General features: G+C 71.3%; 1 protein-coding gene across 19 annotated transcripts in view; it reads left to right on the top strand.

Moving 5' to 3' along the window:
• Nucleotides 1-15,717, top strand: part of PLEC (plectin) — a 51,458-nt gene that overhangs the window by 19,047 nt on the left and 16,694 nt on the right. For 5 of the 19 annotated variants that reach the window (XM_036031559.1, XM_036031563.1, XM_036031564.1 and 2 more), the window contains exons 2-18: nucleotides 9,226-9,287; nucleotides 9,543-9,557; nucleotides 9,675-9,764; nucleotides 10,641-10,718; nucleotides 10,811-10,903; nucleotides 11,806-11,972; nucleotides 12,620-12,735; nucleotides 12,819-12,925; nucleotides 13,011-13,130; nucleotides 13,210-13,305; nucleotides 13,480-13,607; nucleotides 13,864-13,957; nucleotides 14,341-14,495; nucleotides 14,613-14,928; nucleotides 15,003-15,080; nucleotides 15,164-15,325; nucleotides 15,505-15,609. In XM_036031559.1, the coding sequence (XP_035887452.1) occupies nucleotides 9,226-9,287; nucleotides 9,543-9,557; nucleotides 9,675-9,764; nucleotides 10,641-10,718; nucleotides 10,811-10,903; nucleotides 11,806-11,972; nucleotides 12,620-12,735; nucleotides 12,819-12,925; nucleotides 13,011-13,130; nucleotides 13,210-13,305; nucleotides 13,480-13,607; nucleotides 13,864-13,957; nucleotides 14,341-14,495; nucleotides 14,613-14,928; nucleotides 15,003-15,080; nucleotides 15,164-15,325; nucleotides 15,505-15,609 (1,982 nt within the window). Of the gene's footprint in view, nucleotides 1-2,503; nucleotides 2,562-3,789; nucleotides 3,919-4,620; nucleotides 4,784-6,192; nucleotides 6,422-8,390; nucleotides 8,557-9,225; nucleotides 9,288-9,542; nucleotides 9,558-9,674; nucleotides 9,765-9,811; nucleotides 10,134-10,640; nucleotides 10,719-10,810; nucleotides 10,904-11,805; nucleotides 11,973-12,619; nucleotides 12,736-12,818; nucleotides 12,926-13,010; nucleotides 13,131-13,209; nucleotides 13,306-13,479; nucleotides 13,608-13,863; nucleotides 13,958-14,340; nucleotides 14,496-14,612; nucleotides 14,929-15,002; nucleotides 15,081-15,163; nucleotides 15,326-15,504; nucleotides 15,610-15,717 lie in introns of those variants that run through there. The other 14 variants (XM_028533694.2, XM_028533698.2, XM_036031566.1 and 11 more) reach the window with 11 other exon arrangements.

Below are 15,717 nucleotides of genomic sequence, written 5' to 3'. Positions count from 1 at the left end.
TTCAGTGGGGAGGGGGGTACCCCAGGACGGGGGAGACCCCTGCCCTGCCCCTGTGGTTTTGTGACTCAGATGTGGTATTTTGTGACTGGGTGCTTGGCTGGCTTGGGGCTGGTGGTGGCCTGGGGGGCAGCCCTGGGTGGCGGGAGTGAGTAGACCAGGCAGGCCAGCTTTGGTAGGAGCTGGTCTCAGAGGATGGGGCAGGCCCTGTTGCCCCAGGGGTTGCCAGGGACCCTTCGCTGCCCCCCTTCTCTGTGGCATCCTTCTGTTCCTAAGTGCCTGTGCTGGCAGGACCGAGTAGGTAGGTGACGTGGGTCCTGTGCACTCCCGGAGCTCGCCGGCCTTGGCGTTGACTTGAGGCGGCCCAGGCCCCCCAGCATAAGGCCAGCTTGAACCCCACTTTGCTCTGTGTCTTGACACCTGGGGAGGAACGTGATCTCTGAGGGGCTGGGGAGGGGGCGTGGAGTGCAGCCGGCAGGGTGGGCAGCAGTTTACCTGGTGAACGGGGCCCAGGTGCTGAGCAGGAGCCCCAGTCCTGGCCTGGTCTGGGTGGGGCCCACTAGGGCCGGGCCCCGGGAGCCCCTCTGCGTGGATGGGTGGGATTGTGGGGCAGAGGGGCCGCCTTCGGCTCTCCCGGGGCCTCTGCGGTTCCTGTCCGTGGGGGGGCCGTGTTTCTGCAGGGGAGGAAGGCGTGTGCCTCGCACTTGCTGCCGGTCCGCACCGACTAGCGTCCGGTTCCCAGGTCCCGGCCCAGGGGCCCCGGGCCCCGGCTTCCTCACCACCACACCCTTGCCCTCAGTGGTTCGCACCGGCCCTTGCTCCTTCTCCAGTCAGGGTGTGGTGACCTTGACCCCTCCCTCCTTCTCTCTCCTTCCTTCCTTCCTTCTTCCTCCTGGCGCAGCTGGACCTCGGACCGCAGGGCTGCCCGGTGGGCACTTGGCAGCAGGGCCAGGAGGGGGACTGGGTGTGGCCGCAGTGGGCAGAGGGGGGGCGCCCCCAGTCCTGGCAGAGGTGACTCAGTCTTCCCTTCCCTGCTGCAGCCGCAGCCGCCGCTGGTGGCAGCTCAGAGTTTCCAACAGGAAATGAACTCCAGCTCCAGGCTGAGTCAGGGCCGGCGGGTGGGGGCTCCCCTTTCCCCTGCACCCCTCCCTGGGGGCCCAGCTCAAGAGCCCAGGGCGGCTCTCGGCCCCCACAGCACCTGGGTGCTGCTGGGGGGGGGGTGCGGTGCCTCCTCGCCACCTGCAGGGGTTGGGGTGGCTCCACACTGGGCTGGGGCGGTTCTGGTGACACCCGGAGCCTCTCCTTCTCCGAGCGCTAAGGGTGACGATCAAGTAACAAGCCCCATGACGTGCCTTCCCCCCACCCGCGTGGCCCCTACCCCCTGGGAGGAGGACAAGGTCAGGAGCCTGTGGGGCCAACTGCGCTGGTCACCAGGACACCCCCGGTCAAATTGGCTGCCCCTGCCCGTCCAGCCCAGGCCAGGGAGCCGTGGACGCTGCAGGACAGTCACATGTGCCCCCGGCCCCGCCCTGTGCCCTGGGGCTCTGCTGCTCGGGTGGGAAGGTGTCTGCCAACTCTGTCACCCACAGGCTAGTCAGATCCAGACCCGCTCCCTGGCCCGGGGAGCCCCCACCGTCTGGGGGCAAGCTGAGTGAGGATGCAGCGTTAGGAGCAATCAGGGAGGGCCCCTCTGAGGAGGTGCCCTGAGCTGAGCCCTGACGGATGGAGAGGAGCCTGCTGGGCCCAGTGAGGTGGGGGCTGGCCTGGCCCGGAGTTCGGGTCTGCTGTGTGTGTGGCGGGGTGGGTGTTCGTGCGTGGGCTTCGTCCGCACTTCAGAGGAACGCTGCTCCCAGGTCTCTGTGAACCCGGAGGTTCTAGGGAACGGGGCCAAGGTGCACGTGTGCGTGGTTCCGGCGCGCCCCCCGCTGTGCAGTGTCCTTCCCGGGCCTTGGGGGACGCGGACTCCGCACACAGAGCTGCCCTGCTCGCCAGTGTGGCTGCAGGACTTCAGGGTCCAGTCAGCTTCCCGCAAGGGTCCCCAGCTCTGCGTCTGGGTCCCGCGAGTGCCGTGGGGCACCAGGGGTTGGGGCTGGGCTAGGTTTGCCTTTTGTCTAGTCCTGTCGGGGCTGATGGGACGAGGCCTGGGGGACCCCGGAGGTGGGACATGGGCGTGGCGTCTGCCCCAGCTGGTGGAGCCGGTGTGGGGGGCTGTGCACAGGAAGGACCCACTCTGGGGGCTGGGGCGGTGAGAGTGGGGGAGGGCTGTGGAGAGGAGGGGGCTGTGCCTGAGGGCTCAGAGGGAGCAGGCTGATGGGCCCACTGAGCCGCCCAGGCTGGCCTGACCCATTGGTCAGCAGCCTTCAGCTCTGCTCCCCTCTGACTAAGGGGTGGCTGTGAGGTGGAGCCAGGGCTCCCAGAGCTGGGTGGGGAGCCCTCCCTCTGCTTCCCACCCTTCCCTCCTTCCTGCCTCCCTTCCTTTCCTCTCTGTGGGCTCCCAACGGCCTGGCCGGTGCTTGCAGCCATGGACAGGTACAGCATGGAGGAGCTGATTCAGCTGGGCCAAGGTAGGGCAGGGCCTGGCAGGGCTGCGGGCCAGCAGGGCAGGGTGGGGGAGGCCTCCGACCGGACCCTGGGGGGCCGGGCCTCAGGAATGCAGGATGAGCGTGGTTCCCGCTCAGAGCTGCCCTGGGGCGTGCCTGTGTGCCACGGGGGCGTCTGGCCCCATCCCAGGTCTCCGCGGGGGCGGCAGGAGGCTGCTGACTGCCCTGGAGGAGCTGGCGCAGCCCCCCGCCCCCCACGCCCCTCGGCTCCTCTGGAGGCCCCCTAGCCCAGCCCCAGCCAGCAGAGCCAGCCACTGCAGGCCAGCTCCCTTCAGAAATGAGTCTCTGAAGCAATGGGTGGGTCTGCCCGCGTGGACCAGGCTGCCCCGACGCAGGCGGTCACAGGCCAGGTGCGGTTTGCCGTGCATCCCTGCAGGCTGACCGGGCACGCCAGGGGGACGTCCAGGGCCCCCCTTTCCGCCCCTGTGACCGCGGGCCAGCCGCTCGCCTGCTCTGTGCCTGGTTTCTCGTCCGCATGATGCTGCCGCCGCAGCACACTCCACAGGGTTCCGTGAGGGGCTGACTAGGGTCCTGCTCGCCACGGAAGCGCCACAGGAGGCCACGGAAACCCGTCTAGTCCCCAGCCCTCTTTCTGCTGGGGCCTGGGAGGAGGGGGCAGGACGGGGATCTCCGGTCAGTCCAGGAAGTGGCGCGGGGCCGTCCGCCGAGGATGGCCTCGGGCCCCAGGCCTTCCGCAGACAGCTGCTGCTGGGGTGCCTGTGGGGGGGGCAGCACAGCCCGGTAATGGGGGGCTCGGCCACACTTGCAGGGCCCGGCTCCCTGTGGGGCTGCCCGGTCTGCGGGCCGAGGGGGCGTGGCCTTGGGGGGGCTGTCTGTGCCTGTGGGGGCAGGTGTGGTGTTGAGTGACCTTTTCCACGTGCGTCCCCACTGCTGCTCAGGCGGGGTGCCCCCCTCCCCCGCTCCGTGGGCCCTTGCTGGGCCAGGAGGCTGCTGCTCCTCAGAGCTGCGGTGGGAGCTGCGGGGCGATGCCGGTGGGCGCCCCCCGGCCGGGCTGGACGCGGAAAGGCCGAGGGCCCCGGTGCCCTCGCCCGGCACGTCATGTTCTAAGTCTGGACAGATGACGGGCCTCGCTGTCCCCGGATATTTATATCCCCGGGCCCCCTGCCCACCGCGCCCCTCCCCCACGGACACAGGCGCTGCTGCTGACAGCGCACGGCCGAGCCCTGAGCCCTCCTCCCTCCCGACACTGCCGCTGCCCGCGCTCTGCCGCCTCGGAGGGCCCGTGACCCTCCCACGCCCCGCGCCCACTCCCGTCTGCCCCGAGAGCCCCCGCCACTGTCCCCGATGAAGGTCGTGCCGGGTAGGTGGGGGCCCGCCGGGCCGGGGGCCGGGGTCAGGGCTCCGTTCTCTTTCCCCCCCGCACGGCCCGCCACCCCGGGCCGTCCCCCCATTCCCTCGGACCCCATCCGCTGTCCCACGTGGGCGCCCTGGGACTCCGCGGGGCTCTGGTCTCTGGGTGTGGTCGGGTCGCTGCGGGCCTGGGGCCAGCAAGGGCCGAGGCGCTGGCATGCTCCCCCCTCGGTGCCTCCTGGCAGCTGTCACCAGAGGGCACCCCGGGGGGCAGAACGGGGTGTGGGGCATGGGGGTCACCGTCCCGGTGGGGGCGGGGGGCCCGTGCTGAGGCCGCCAGGCTGCGCTGGGGGTGCCGCAGCTTGGCCCCGCGACAGCCACGAGTCGCCTCGGGCTCCTCCTCCTGGCGGGTGTGGCCGTGGGTACGCAGGGGTTAAGGCTCCCGCTAACCTTGAGCTGGATAGCTGTGCGCAGGGACAGCTGAGCTGGGCTGGGCACGCCCCGGGAGGGGGACCGCTGCGGGTGGGAGGGAGGGGGGGGGTGGCGGTGGGCGCCTCCTGGGTGTGGGGACAGGACCCGGGACGGGACCAGTCTCGGCCCGGCCGACAGTGCAGCAGGGCGGTCCTGCGGGCAGGCGGGGCGTCCCTGGTCCCGGGCCCCCTCTGGCCCGCCCTCGCGCAGGGGAGGGAGGGGGCTGCCAGCCTCCAGGGGAGTGCAGAAGGCGCCTCGGCCGCTCCGCCCGGAGCCTTGGGGCCCCAGAGCCATGGAGCCCTCAGGCAGCCTCTTTCCCTCCCTGGTGGTCGTGGGCCACGCTGTCACCCTGGCTGCCGTGTGGCACTGGCGCAGGGGGCGCCGGCAGGCGCAGGATGAGCAAGGTAAGCCGCTGGCGGCTACTGCTTTGGGCTGGCTGCTGGCGCCGGCCAACACCGCCCCTGCCCAAGGGGGCCGGAGGCGGGGCGGGGGCGAGGGGCCGCCTCCCTCTCACCCCGGCATTTCCTCGTCCCCTCCCCTTCCAGTCCCGGAGCTGAGCGGCTGCACAGGGTCCCTGCCTCCCACCCTGCCGGGGAGACCCTGCCTGCTCCTCTGGGCGGGGCGTGCTCTGTGGTTCCCTTCTGGGTGGACCCGTGGGGAGGGGCTGCAGCGGGGCTCCGTCTGCACAGGGGGCACAGCCGTGCAGGAGGCCCCCTTTGGAGGGAGCCCCTTCCCAGCTGCAAGGCACAGGGTGAGCCCAGGTGACTGTTGACACAGAAACCGCAGGTGTGGGTGTCCTGCCGCCCAGGTCTGAGGTCCCACCCACGGCTCGAGGCCGAGCTGCAGAGTCGAGGCAGGTGCCTGTGCGCCCTCTGCCAGCGCCCAGGACGGACGCGGGGCGGGCAGCCAGGCTGCACCCTGCCCCCCCTGCTCAAAGTCACCGCTCTGGGCCGCCCCCACAGCCGTGCCCAGCGCAGCGCAGCCCCGCCCAGCCCCACACAGGACGGGGCGGGGCCTGCCTCCGCTCCAGGGAATGGAGCCGGCGGGGCTGCCGGGATCGGGCTCCCGGCCAGAGGACTCTCCAGTGGGGATGGGGAGGCCGTGTCCAGTTCTGCGTCCAGCACACCTCGGGGTTTGGAGCCTCAGCCTTGGCGGGGGTGGCCAGGCCGCCCTCTGGCCGGCCTCAGACTCGTGCCAGACCTGCTCGACCTGAGTGAGGTCTGCGTCCGACGGGGCTTCTAGGCGTGGCTTCTGCGGCTGGGGAGCGAGCGTGTGTGACTCAGCTGCGGTGCGCTGCACGGGCCGCTTCTCCCTCTCGGGTTTGGCCCTCTCTCCCGCCCTCGCTCAGCCCAGTCTCGTCCCCGGTCCCCGAGTGGGGAAGGGGCTCCCACTCGGCCGCTATCCTGGTGGCTCCCCGTCTCCACTGCCCCGTGGTGCCCCTGGGGCTTCGGTGCCTTTGTCGTGGTCGGGCTGTTCTCAGCCAGTGGCTCCCTGCCCCTCCCCCAGCCTCTCCAGCGCATCCTGCTGGGAACCTCGGAGGCGGGTGGGGGGAGTTTCCCAGCTCCTGGGCGTCCCCCGGGGCTCCTCTTCTCCGGAGCCTGGGCAGCCCCCGAGTTCCCAGGCTTCTTTGTTACCGTGGGCGGCCTCCCCTGCCCCAGTCCCCCAGGGCAAGTAGGGCCCTGGCCCTCCAAGTGGGGGTGCGGCTTCCGGTACTGCGCTGGGCGGGGCGCCCCACCAGGGGCAGGTTCTTCGGGACTGGGCTGCGTGCCGTGCTGCTGCTGCTGCTGCTGCTGCTGCTGGCAGCGGGGGAGGGTGCGGAGCGCAGAGCCGGGCTTCGCCGTGTGGGCCGGGGAGCAGAGGCACCAGCGTGCCGCGCGCCCTCGTCCTGCTCGGGGCTCCGGGGCTCATGGCTGGGGCCAGCACGTGGGGGGCGGGCGGCGCCTTCGCTGCGCCGGAGGTCCTGCTGCAACAGCTGTGCTGGCTGGACGGGGGCTGTGAGCGAGCCCGCAGGGGCTACCTCTACAGGCAGCTGTGCTGCGTAGGTGGGTGCGGCCGCGAGGGGGCGAGCGGGGGCGGCGAAGGAGGGGAACTGCTGCCCGGGCCTGGGGAAGGGGGCGGCACCCATCCCAGGTGCAGCCCCGCCCCCATGCTCTGCTCCGGAAACACCTGGGAGGAAGGCGGGGCAACGGTCCCTAGGCCCCAGCGGATCCCTCCTCTGGAGAAGGGGGCGGTGGGCGGGGCCAGCTGGCGGGGCTTCGGCCTTGGCCTCTGGGCACTGGGCGGTTGGCAGCCTGGACTGGGTGGGGGGGCACGGGCGGGCCTGCCGCCGCTGTGGAGCTCCGCTGGGGCTTCCCATCCCCGACGCGCCTTCACTCACTGTGGGACTTCCAGCCCCCGCTCTCGCGTGTGCTTTTACAGTACTGTCCCTCAGGGCCACGGCCGCTCTAGGGGACGCTGGGCTGGTGGCAGAGGGTCAGCTGCTTCACACAGTTAAGGGGTCAGGCACATGTGTAGGGGCCAGTGCTGGACAGCGTGTCCTTGAGGGGAGCCGGCGGCCTGGCTGGGGGGCACATGGGGGCTGGGCCAGCCTGGGGGAGGGTGTGCGTTGGTTTGAGGGTCTGAGTGGGAAGGACAGGGGTTGGGAAGGTGCTGGGGGGTGAAGAGCTGATGTCGGGGTTCGTGGGGTGGCTGAGTGGCCAAGCTCCTCCAGGCCCTGCCCAGGTAGGCGGTGTGGAGATGGGGGTGCCTATGTCCGTGGTGCCAAGGGGTCTCTCTCCACCGGTGGGGAGGGGACTGAGACATTTGAGGGCAGGGGGTGCGCAGCCATCTCCTCGGGGCTTGGGCCCCACCCCGTGGGGTTTGGGCGCCCTCCCGTGGCCACAGAGGGGCAGCACGGATGGGGAGGGGGGAGCTTTTCCCGGAATGAGGCCCGGAGCCTGGGGGGCGGGGAAGGGGGGCGGCTCACAGCTGGATCACATCAAGCCAGACGCTCCGACTGGAAAATTCCTGCGGTCTGAGTGGTGCATTCTTCCCCTCGGCGCGGCCCGGTGCCGGCCCTGGGCAGCTCCGCACTCGCACCCTTTGCCCCCGGAAAGGTCTCCCACCTTTGCAGCCCCAGGAGCTGCTGCTATCTGTGCACCCTGCCCAAGGCAAACAGCCCCACCCATCCTGCCCCCGCTGCCCGGCAGCGGCTTCCTGTCCTGTGAGTCACTGCCCAAGCCCCTTCCCCGGCCCTGACTCACTTGGTGGGGGGGGGGGGCCAGTGCTCGCCCCCAGCGGCCCCCTCCCAGCAAGGGGCAGAGTTCTTCAGTTCGGGGCTGGGCGGTCCTGCCCGGTGGTGAGTCAACACTCAGCTATGTGCGCTCCTGCCCACCGTGGTTCTGCCTGCAGACGGGCAGCTTTGGGGAGGGCCAGACGCGCACAGGACCAGGGGACCCTGATGGGGCAGAACGGAGCCCGCAGGGGGCTGGGGCCCTGGCAGTGCCTGTGGGCCCGTGGAGGGGTGTGACTCCCAGGCCAGGTGTCCCTCCGCTGAGGAGTCCCTCCAGCAGCAGGCTGAGGCCCGCCCGCCCGTGTGCTCGCTGAAGGAGGGGGTGGCCAGGGGGTGCCCCCGGTCCAGCCCCACTCAGGCCCCGCACGCTGGGCTGGGGATGTCCTCTGGGATGTGGTCTGTGTGCAGTGAAGTGCCAGGCCCCCTCACACCCACCCCGTCCTCCCCGAGGGCTGCGGCGGGCGGGTGGGTGAGGAAACCCCTGGGTTTCCTGTTTCTGTCTGTGAGGGTGTGGCGGTGGGGGAGGGGCCGTCTGCGCTCTCCCTCGGGGGGACACTCCCTCTGGGGGGGCGGGCAGGGTGGGGCAGGGCTGCCGGGGCGGGGACACGGAGGTGCTGGGGAGTGTAGCCGGCAGGGAGTGGCCGCACCGACTGGCGGGGAGCTGAGCCCGCTGGCTGTGGAGCGAGCGAGCGAGCGCCCTTTGCCGAGCGCCAGCCACCGCCGCGGAGCACAGAGCGCTCGGAGCGCGGCACCTGGGGGCCAGGGACGGCGTGCGGAGGGGCGGGGGTGGCGCCATGTCTCAGCGCCAGCTCCGCGTGCCCGAGCCCCAGGGCCTGGGCCACAAGAGAACCAGCTCAGAGGACAACCTCTACCTGGCTGTGCTCAGGGCCTCGGAGGGCAAGAAAGGTAGCGGGCACTGCTCCCGGGCAGGGCAGGCTGAGCGGGAAGGGCCCACTTCCTGTGGCAGGAAGCTTGGCTCCGGGCGGGGGGCAGACTCTGAGGGTCTGGATCCGGGGGACAGACTCAGACGGGGGCTGGGGCCTTGGGCTCTGAGCTGTCTGGGCCCAGGTGCAGGCTGGGGGCGGGGGGGGGGGGGGTCTGGCAGCGGCCTCTGGGCCTTGGGTCTAGGGCTGTGGTGGGGGGGGTCCCTGTGCCCTGGAAGAGGCCCGTCACTCTCTCGAGACCACATGGCGCCCCCTTGCCACGCCCCTGCCCAGGCCTGGGTCTCGCTCAGAGCCTCTGCTTGGGGCTCCAGGAGGCGGCGTGTGTGGGGACGGGGCAGGCTGGGACTTGCGCACTCCGGGCTCTGGGCGCGGCTGCCAGCTCCGGACTCTCCCCTCTGAGCAGGGAGACGATGGGGGGATGGAGATGGAGTGTGCCCCTGCCGCCTCCCTGCCCAACAGGGCTGGCTGGGCCTGGGCCCTGGGGCTTTGCCTGTCTGGCGGGGGGCACTGGGGCGCAGCGTGATTCCGAGGCCCTCTGCGGGCACCAGCCACTGTGTCTTCACCGCGGTCCCCCCGAGGGTCTCTGGGGGCTCCCCCCAGGCCCCAGGTAACCTGGCCTTGTCTCCCCCAGATGAGCGGGACCGCGTGCAGAAGAAAACCTTCACCAAGTGGGTCAACAAGCACCTCATCAAGGTTGGTGCCCGTGTGTGCACACGTGGGGGCCGAGGAGACCGGCCGGGGGTGACCGAGGTGCCCCTGGCCTTCCAGGCAAACCCGGAGCTGCCCAGCCCCTGCCCACGTCGCCCCGCCCCTGCCCACAGGGTCCTCCCGGCCTGGGACCTCACCTCTCACCTCACACCTGTGGTTTTCTGTCTCCTCTGCTTCCTCCTGTCTGTCCTCTTCTTCCTCCTCCTGGACTCTCCTGGTCTCTCCTCATCTGTCCTGTAGCACTGGAGGGCAGAGGTAGGTGCCTCTCAGGGGGCCCGCTGCCTCTTGCTTTCTGGGGTCAACGCTCCCCTACCCCCAGGGCCTGTTGGTGGCCTTGGGGACCTGAGGTCAACCCGGACCCCTGCCCCGCAGGCTCAGAGGCACATCAGTGACCTGTACGAAGACCTCCGAGATGGCCACAACCTCATCTCCCTGCTGGAGGTGCTCTCAGGGGACAGCCTGGTACGTGCCCCCACCGCCCGCCCCCTCTGCGGCCCCGCCCGCCTCACCTGGACGCCCCACCTGCCTTCCCTCCTCGAGGCCTGTCCCGCAAGCCCACTCTGCCCCGCCCAGCCTTGCGCCTCGCTGGGCCTCTCGGTCCAGACCAGACCAGACGGCCAGGCCAGCCTGGGAGCGGCCCCGACCCCGTGCTGTGGGCGCACGGCCCTGCTGCACTCGCCTCGCCGAAACCCCGACACAGTAACCTCATGCTCTGCTCTGCTTTGGTTTCTCTGCTGCTTGGACTCTGAACCTTGACCTCTGCCCTTTACCCTTTGCCCTGCTCTGGCCGGGCAGCCAAGAGAGCGGGACATAATCAGGAGCTCGCGCCTGGTGAGTGGTTGGGCCCGCTGGCCGCGGCGGCACACGGGCTTCCTAAGGCCGGAGCCCAGCTCACCCGGGACCGGCGGCCGGTTCGGCCCAACCGGGGCCTGGCGCTCGGGTGGGCAGAAGGCCCTGTGTCCAGCCGCCCGCTGTGCTGCCCAGGGCCAGGCCGAGACCCACCGGGCCCGCCACCAAGAGCAGGAGGACCCCACCCCCAGTGCCACCGCCCTCCGCCCGCCCGGGGCTTCCTGGCTATTGTCTCCTCCCCAGCCCTTTCCTTCCTTCCCACAGCCTGGGCCTGGCTGCTGGACTTCCAGGCCCCTGCTGGGCCTGGCCTCTGGCCCCTTGGCCCATGGGCCCCTTCCCAGTCGGGGAGGGCGAACCGAGGACATGGGAGGGGCTGTTGCCACCCTGGGGAGGACCCTAGGTTCAACTGCACGGGTGCCTCGGGGGTGCCCAGGGTGGGTGGGGACCACACCTGCACTCTGTGGCCACTGACCCGCCTGCCCCCTCCAGCCCCGGGAGAAGGGGAGGATGCGCTTCCACAAGCTGCAGAACGTGCAGATTGCCCTGGACTACCTCCGACACCGCCAGGTGAGGCCGCCCCCCGCGCCCGCCCCTCCTGGGCCCACCCCTCCCCCAGCTGCCTGTGGGTGCGGGTGCGACCGAGGGCTGCTCGCTTGCAGGTGAAGCTGGTGAACATCAGGAACGATGACATTGCCGACGGCAACCCCAAGCTGACCCTCGGCCTGATCTGGACCATCATCCTGCACTTCCAGGTAGAGTGGCCGCCCACCGGCTTCTGCTGCAGCCGGGGCCCTGGGAATCCTGCTACTGCAGCCTTCTGCTGCCTTCGCCCGGCCCACACCCCCGCCCCGTGCTAGCTCCGTGGCCTGAGGGCCCAGGTCTCTCTCCCCAAGACCTGCCTATCCCGTGCCTCCCGGCCCTGGCTGGGCAGGGCCCGCAGAGCCGCCCTGCCGAGGAATGCATGCCCCGCTGGTATAGCCGCCTGCCGGGGAAAGTTCTGGAGAAGCACCCCTTGCACTGGCTGACTCATCCGTTGCCTGCCTGGCTGCACAGGAAGCCACAAATCTGAGATCTGGGCAGGCACAGCCCTGCTGGCATGGCAGCTGAGTCACACGGGCATGCAGGCCCCCAGACAGACCGAGGCAGGCAGGCGGGTGCACAGACAGGCTGGCAGGCCCGGGCCTGAGCCGTGGGGCGGGCTGGGCCCGGACCCAGCGACGGGACCCCTGCCTGCAGCCAGAGGGGGGGCGGCCTGCGCCGCCCCCACCAGACAGCCTCTTCCGGGCCTGGGTTTGTGGGCGAGCCCTGAGCCTGCAGCTGGGGTTCAGGGTGTGCCCCAGGCCACGTCGCCCCCGCCCAGGGCGTCCAGGGCATCCACCACGTGTCTGCAGGGGGAGCTGGGGGCTCCGACGTATTCTCTGGCGGCTGCTGGCTGGGGTGGCCTGGGCTTGTGGGGCTGAAGTGTGATGGGTCCTGGCTGCCCCACCGGTGCAGGAGGGGACCCGAGGGCCTGCTTGGGCTCTGCTGGCCCGGTGGCTCCTATGCACCCCCACCTGGGCACCCGGCCGCCCCTGCCCTCGGACAGGTGGGTGTGGGCATGGGTGGGGGGGGCACCGTGGCTCAGCTCCTGCCTCCTGCCCGCCACGCGGGGCAGATCTCGGACATCCAGGTGAGCGGCCAGTCCGAGGACATGACGGCCAAGGAGAAGCTGCTGCTGTGGTCGCAGCGCATGGTGGAGGGCTACCCGGGCCTGCGCTGCGACAACTTCACCTCCAGCTGGCGCGATGGCCGCCTCTTCAACGCCATCATCCATCGGCACAAGTAGGCGGCCCGGGGGCTGGAGAGTGAGGCTGGGGGTCCGGGGCGCCCTGGAGCAGCTCAGCTGGTGACTGCACACGGGTCAGGGCAGGGAGGGTGGCGGAGCGGCGCCTCCCACTGACAGGAACCCGCTGCCGGCGGGGAGGAGTGCCCCTGCCAGCCTCTCCTCGCTGGGAGGTGCAGGCCAGCCCCACCCGCACCCTACGCACCCTCCCCTGGGCCCCTCCTCAAGGCCAGAGGGCCGGTGGGCTGCTGCTCCTCACAGCCATGAGCGCCTGCCCCACGTGGGTGCCCCAGGAGAGGTCTGGGTGGCTGGGCTGCGCTGGGGAGGCCCTCAGAGGACCCCAGCCCCCACCCAGGACCTGGGCCCCAGGGGACAGGTGGCTGCGGGGAACCCCGGCCAACTGGAACCCTCTGCTCCGTGTACCCCACCTGCACCCGTGCCCCTGTAAGCCCTTTAGTGCCAGGCCTGCAGTGCAGAGGGCTACCTGGGCGGGCAGAGCTGGGCCCTAGGGGGGTGGGCGTGCGTTTTTCCAGGGGAGCGTGGGGCTGGGGCTGCCTATGGGGTATCAGGGAGTCCCCCCCCCGGCGGGGGGAGCCTCGCCGCCCCCATTCCTGCCCGCCCACCCCACCGGCCACTCTGCCTGCAGGCCCGTGCTCATCGACATGAACAAGGTGTACGCCCAGGCCAACCTGGAGAACCTGGACCAGGCCTTCTCCGTGGCGGAGCGGGAGCTGGGAGTGACGCGGCTCCTGGACCCTGAGGGTGCGTGCCGCTGCCCCCTCCCCCTCCCTTCTCCCTTCCTGCTGTCCGCAGGGGTGCCCTGACCCTTGTCCCACCGCCCCCAGACGTGGACGTCCCCCAGCCCGACGAGAAGTCCATCATCACGTACGTCTCGTCGCTGTACGACGCCATGCCCCGGGTGCCCGACGTGCAGGACGGGGTCAAGGCCAACGTGAGTGGCGGCTGGTGGGCCCGGGCGGGGGGTGGGGTGGGCTGGGGGGGGCGGGGTGCACCCAACGGCCCTGGCTCGCCCCCAGGAGCTGCAGCTGCGCTGGCAGGAGTACCGGGAGCTGGTGCTGCTGCTGCTGCAGTGGGTGCGGCACCACACCGCCGCCTTCGAGGAGCGCAGGTTCCCGTCCAGCTTCGAGGAGATCGAGGTGGGCCTGTCCGCCCGGGCGGGGCCGCGCGCCTGCCGAGGGGCCCCGGGCCCGGTGGCTGACCTCGCTGTCCCCACAGATCCTGTGGTGCCAGTTCTTGAAGTTTAAGGAGACAGAGCTTCCAGCCAAGGAGGCTGACAAGAACCGGTCCAAGGTCATCTACCAGTCCCTGGAGGTGAGTGGGGGGCACGTCAGGGGTGAGGAGGGGCCCCCGGGGGTGAATGAGGCTGTCCAGGGGCTGTTCCCTTCAGGGACAAGGACGGTTCCAGACCAGGCAGGCGGGGTCTGGGGGGCTGGGCCCCCGACAGCCCTGCTGGCCCAGGCCTGAGCGCTTGGCTTCCGCCCACAGGGGGCCGTGCAAGCAGGCCAGCTCAAGGTGCCCCCCGGCTACCACCCGCTGGACGTGGAGAAGGAGTGGGGCAAGCTGCACGTGGCCATCCTGGAGCGGGAGAAGCAGCTCCGCACCGAGTTCGAGAGGTGGGCGGTGCTGGGGGTGGGAGGCTGCGGTTGCCGGGTGGGGCCCTGCTGCTGCGGTGGGGAAGCCACCCGCCAGTGAGTCACTGCCCGGGGAGGAAATCCCCCCCCCAGGCCGGGAAACCCACACTCGGGCCAGCGAGGCAGCGGCCTGCAGGCTGGCTGGCGGGGAGGCCCGGGGCGGCAGGGCGTGCGCTGCTCTCCGGCGGGTAGCCAGGCTGCAACCCCCTCTCGTTGGCCCCGCGGGTGCTGGGTGCAGGCTGGAGTGTCTGCAGCGCGTGGTCAGCAAACTGCAGATGGAGGCCGGGCTGTGCGAGGAGCAGCTGAACCAGGCCGACGCCCTGCTGCAGTCGGTGAGGGGTGGGCCCGCGAGGGGCGGGGGCGGGTGGGGCTGGGCTCTGGTGGCGGGGCGGTGCCTGGTCGCCCCCGGCTCCTCCCTCCTGGTGTGTGGCCAGCCCTGGCTGCTTGCTATGGGCTGAGCTGGCTCCCGGGTACCAGGCAGCAGCCGATGACACCCAAGGGCTTGCTGTTGGAGGGTGTGGTGGCGGGGTTGGGGGAGAGGCCAAGAGCCCTGGAGAAGGCCCTGGAGAGTCTGGCTGCTTGGACCCAGAGAGAGGCCCTGGGACCAGAGCCCCGGGCCCCCTGAGCCAGGGCTGGCGATTTGCACGTTGGGAAGGGGCGGGAGGAGGGAAGGGCAAAGGTCCGGCTGGACCTGAGCCGGGCGACCCCCCTGCAGGACATCCGGCTGCTGGCAGCAGGCAAGGGGCCGCAGCGGGCGGGCGAGGTGGAGTGGGACCTGGACAAGGCGGACGGCATGATCCGGCTGCTGTTCAACGATGTGCAGGCCCTGAAGGACGGGCGTCACCCGCAGGGCGAGCAGATGTACCGCAGGTGGGCTGCACCCGCTGCCCCCCGCGCCCCCCCCGGGGGGGGGCCCGGGGAGCCAGTGGGGGGGGGGAGGGGGCGGCCAGTTCCCTGCTCACCCTCCCGGCTCCTCCCCGTCCCCAGGGTGTACCGCCTGCACGAGCGCCTGGTGGCCATCCGCACCGAGTACAACCTCCGGCTGAAGGCGGGCGTGCCCGCCCCCGTGACCCAGGTGACCCAGGTGACGGTGCAGACCTCGCGGCGCCCTGAGCTCGAGGACTCCTCTCTGCGCTACCTGCAGGACCTGCTGGCCTGGGTGGAGGACAACCAGCGCCGGGTGGACAGCGCCGAGTGGGGCGTGGACCTGCCCAGCGTGGAGGCGCAGCTGGGCAGCCACCGCGGCCTGCACCAGTCCATCGAGGAGTTCCGGGCCAAGATCGAGCGGGCGCGGACCGACGAGGTGAGCAGGGTGGGCCTGGGGGGGGCCGGGCCGGGGCCGGGCCCCGCGGGCCTCACTCCGCTCGTCCGTCGCAGGGCCAGCTCTCCCCAGCCATCCGGGGCGCCTACCGTGACTGCCTGGGCCGGCTGGACCTGCAGTACGCCAAGCTGCTGGTGAGTGAGCGGGGGCCGGCGGGCCGCGGGGGGCTGGGGGGCTGCAGGGCTGCGGCCTGCTCACTCCCCCCGCTTGCCTCCAGAACTCCTCCAAGGGCCGCCTGCGGTCTCTGGAGAGCCTGCACGGCTTTGTGGCGGCCGCCACCAAGGAGCTGATGTGGCTGAGCGAGAAGGAGGAGGAGGAGGTGGGCTTCGACTGGAGTGAGCGCAACAGCAACATGGCTGCCAAGAAGGAGAGCTACTCGGTGAGGCGGGCCGCGCCCTCCCACCGCTGGCCGCCCCGTCCTCGGGGTCCGCCGGTCAGGTCCGGCTCCAGGCCCCACGGCGGGGGGTGGGGGGGGGGCCTCGGGTGGTGCTGGGAGGGAGACGGCAGACCGCGGCGTGGCTCTGCTGCCACCTCTGAGACCCGCCGCCTCCGTGTCAGGCCCTGATGCGCGAGCTAGAGCTGAAGGAGAAGAAGATCAAGGAGATCCAGAACACCGGGGACCGGCTGCTGCGGGAGGAGCACCCTGCTCGGGCCACGGTGGAGGTGGGGGCGGCGGGGACCTGGGGTGTTGGGGACCCGGGGCGGCGGGACCCGGGGCGGCGGGGACCCGGGGCGTTGGGGACCCAGGCTGGCGGGGACCCAGGGTGTTGG

The sequence above is a fragment of the Phyllostomus discolor genome, chromosome 7 (genome assembly GCF_004126475.2).
Source record: "Phyllostomus discolor isolate MPI-MPIP mPhyDis1 chromosome 7, mPhyDis1.pri.v3, whole genome shotgun sequence".
Classification (NCBI taxonomy): domain Eukaryota; kingdom Metazoa; phylum Chordata; class Mammalia; order Chiroptera; family Phyllostomidae; genus Phyllostomus; species Phyllostomus discolor.
The sequence above is the reverse complement of the archived record's forward strand: the minus strand, read 5'-3'. Positions and strand labels throughout refer to the sequence as shown.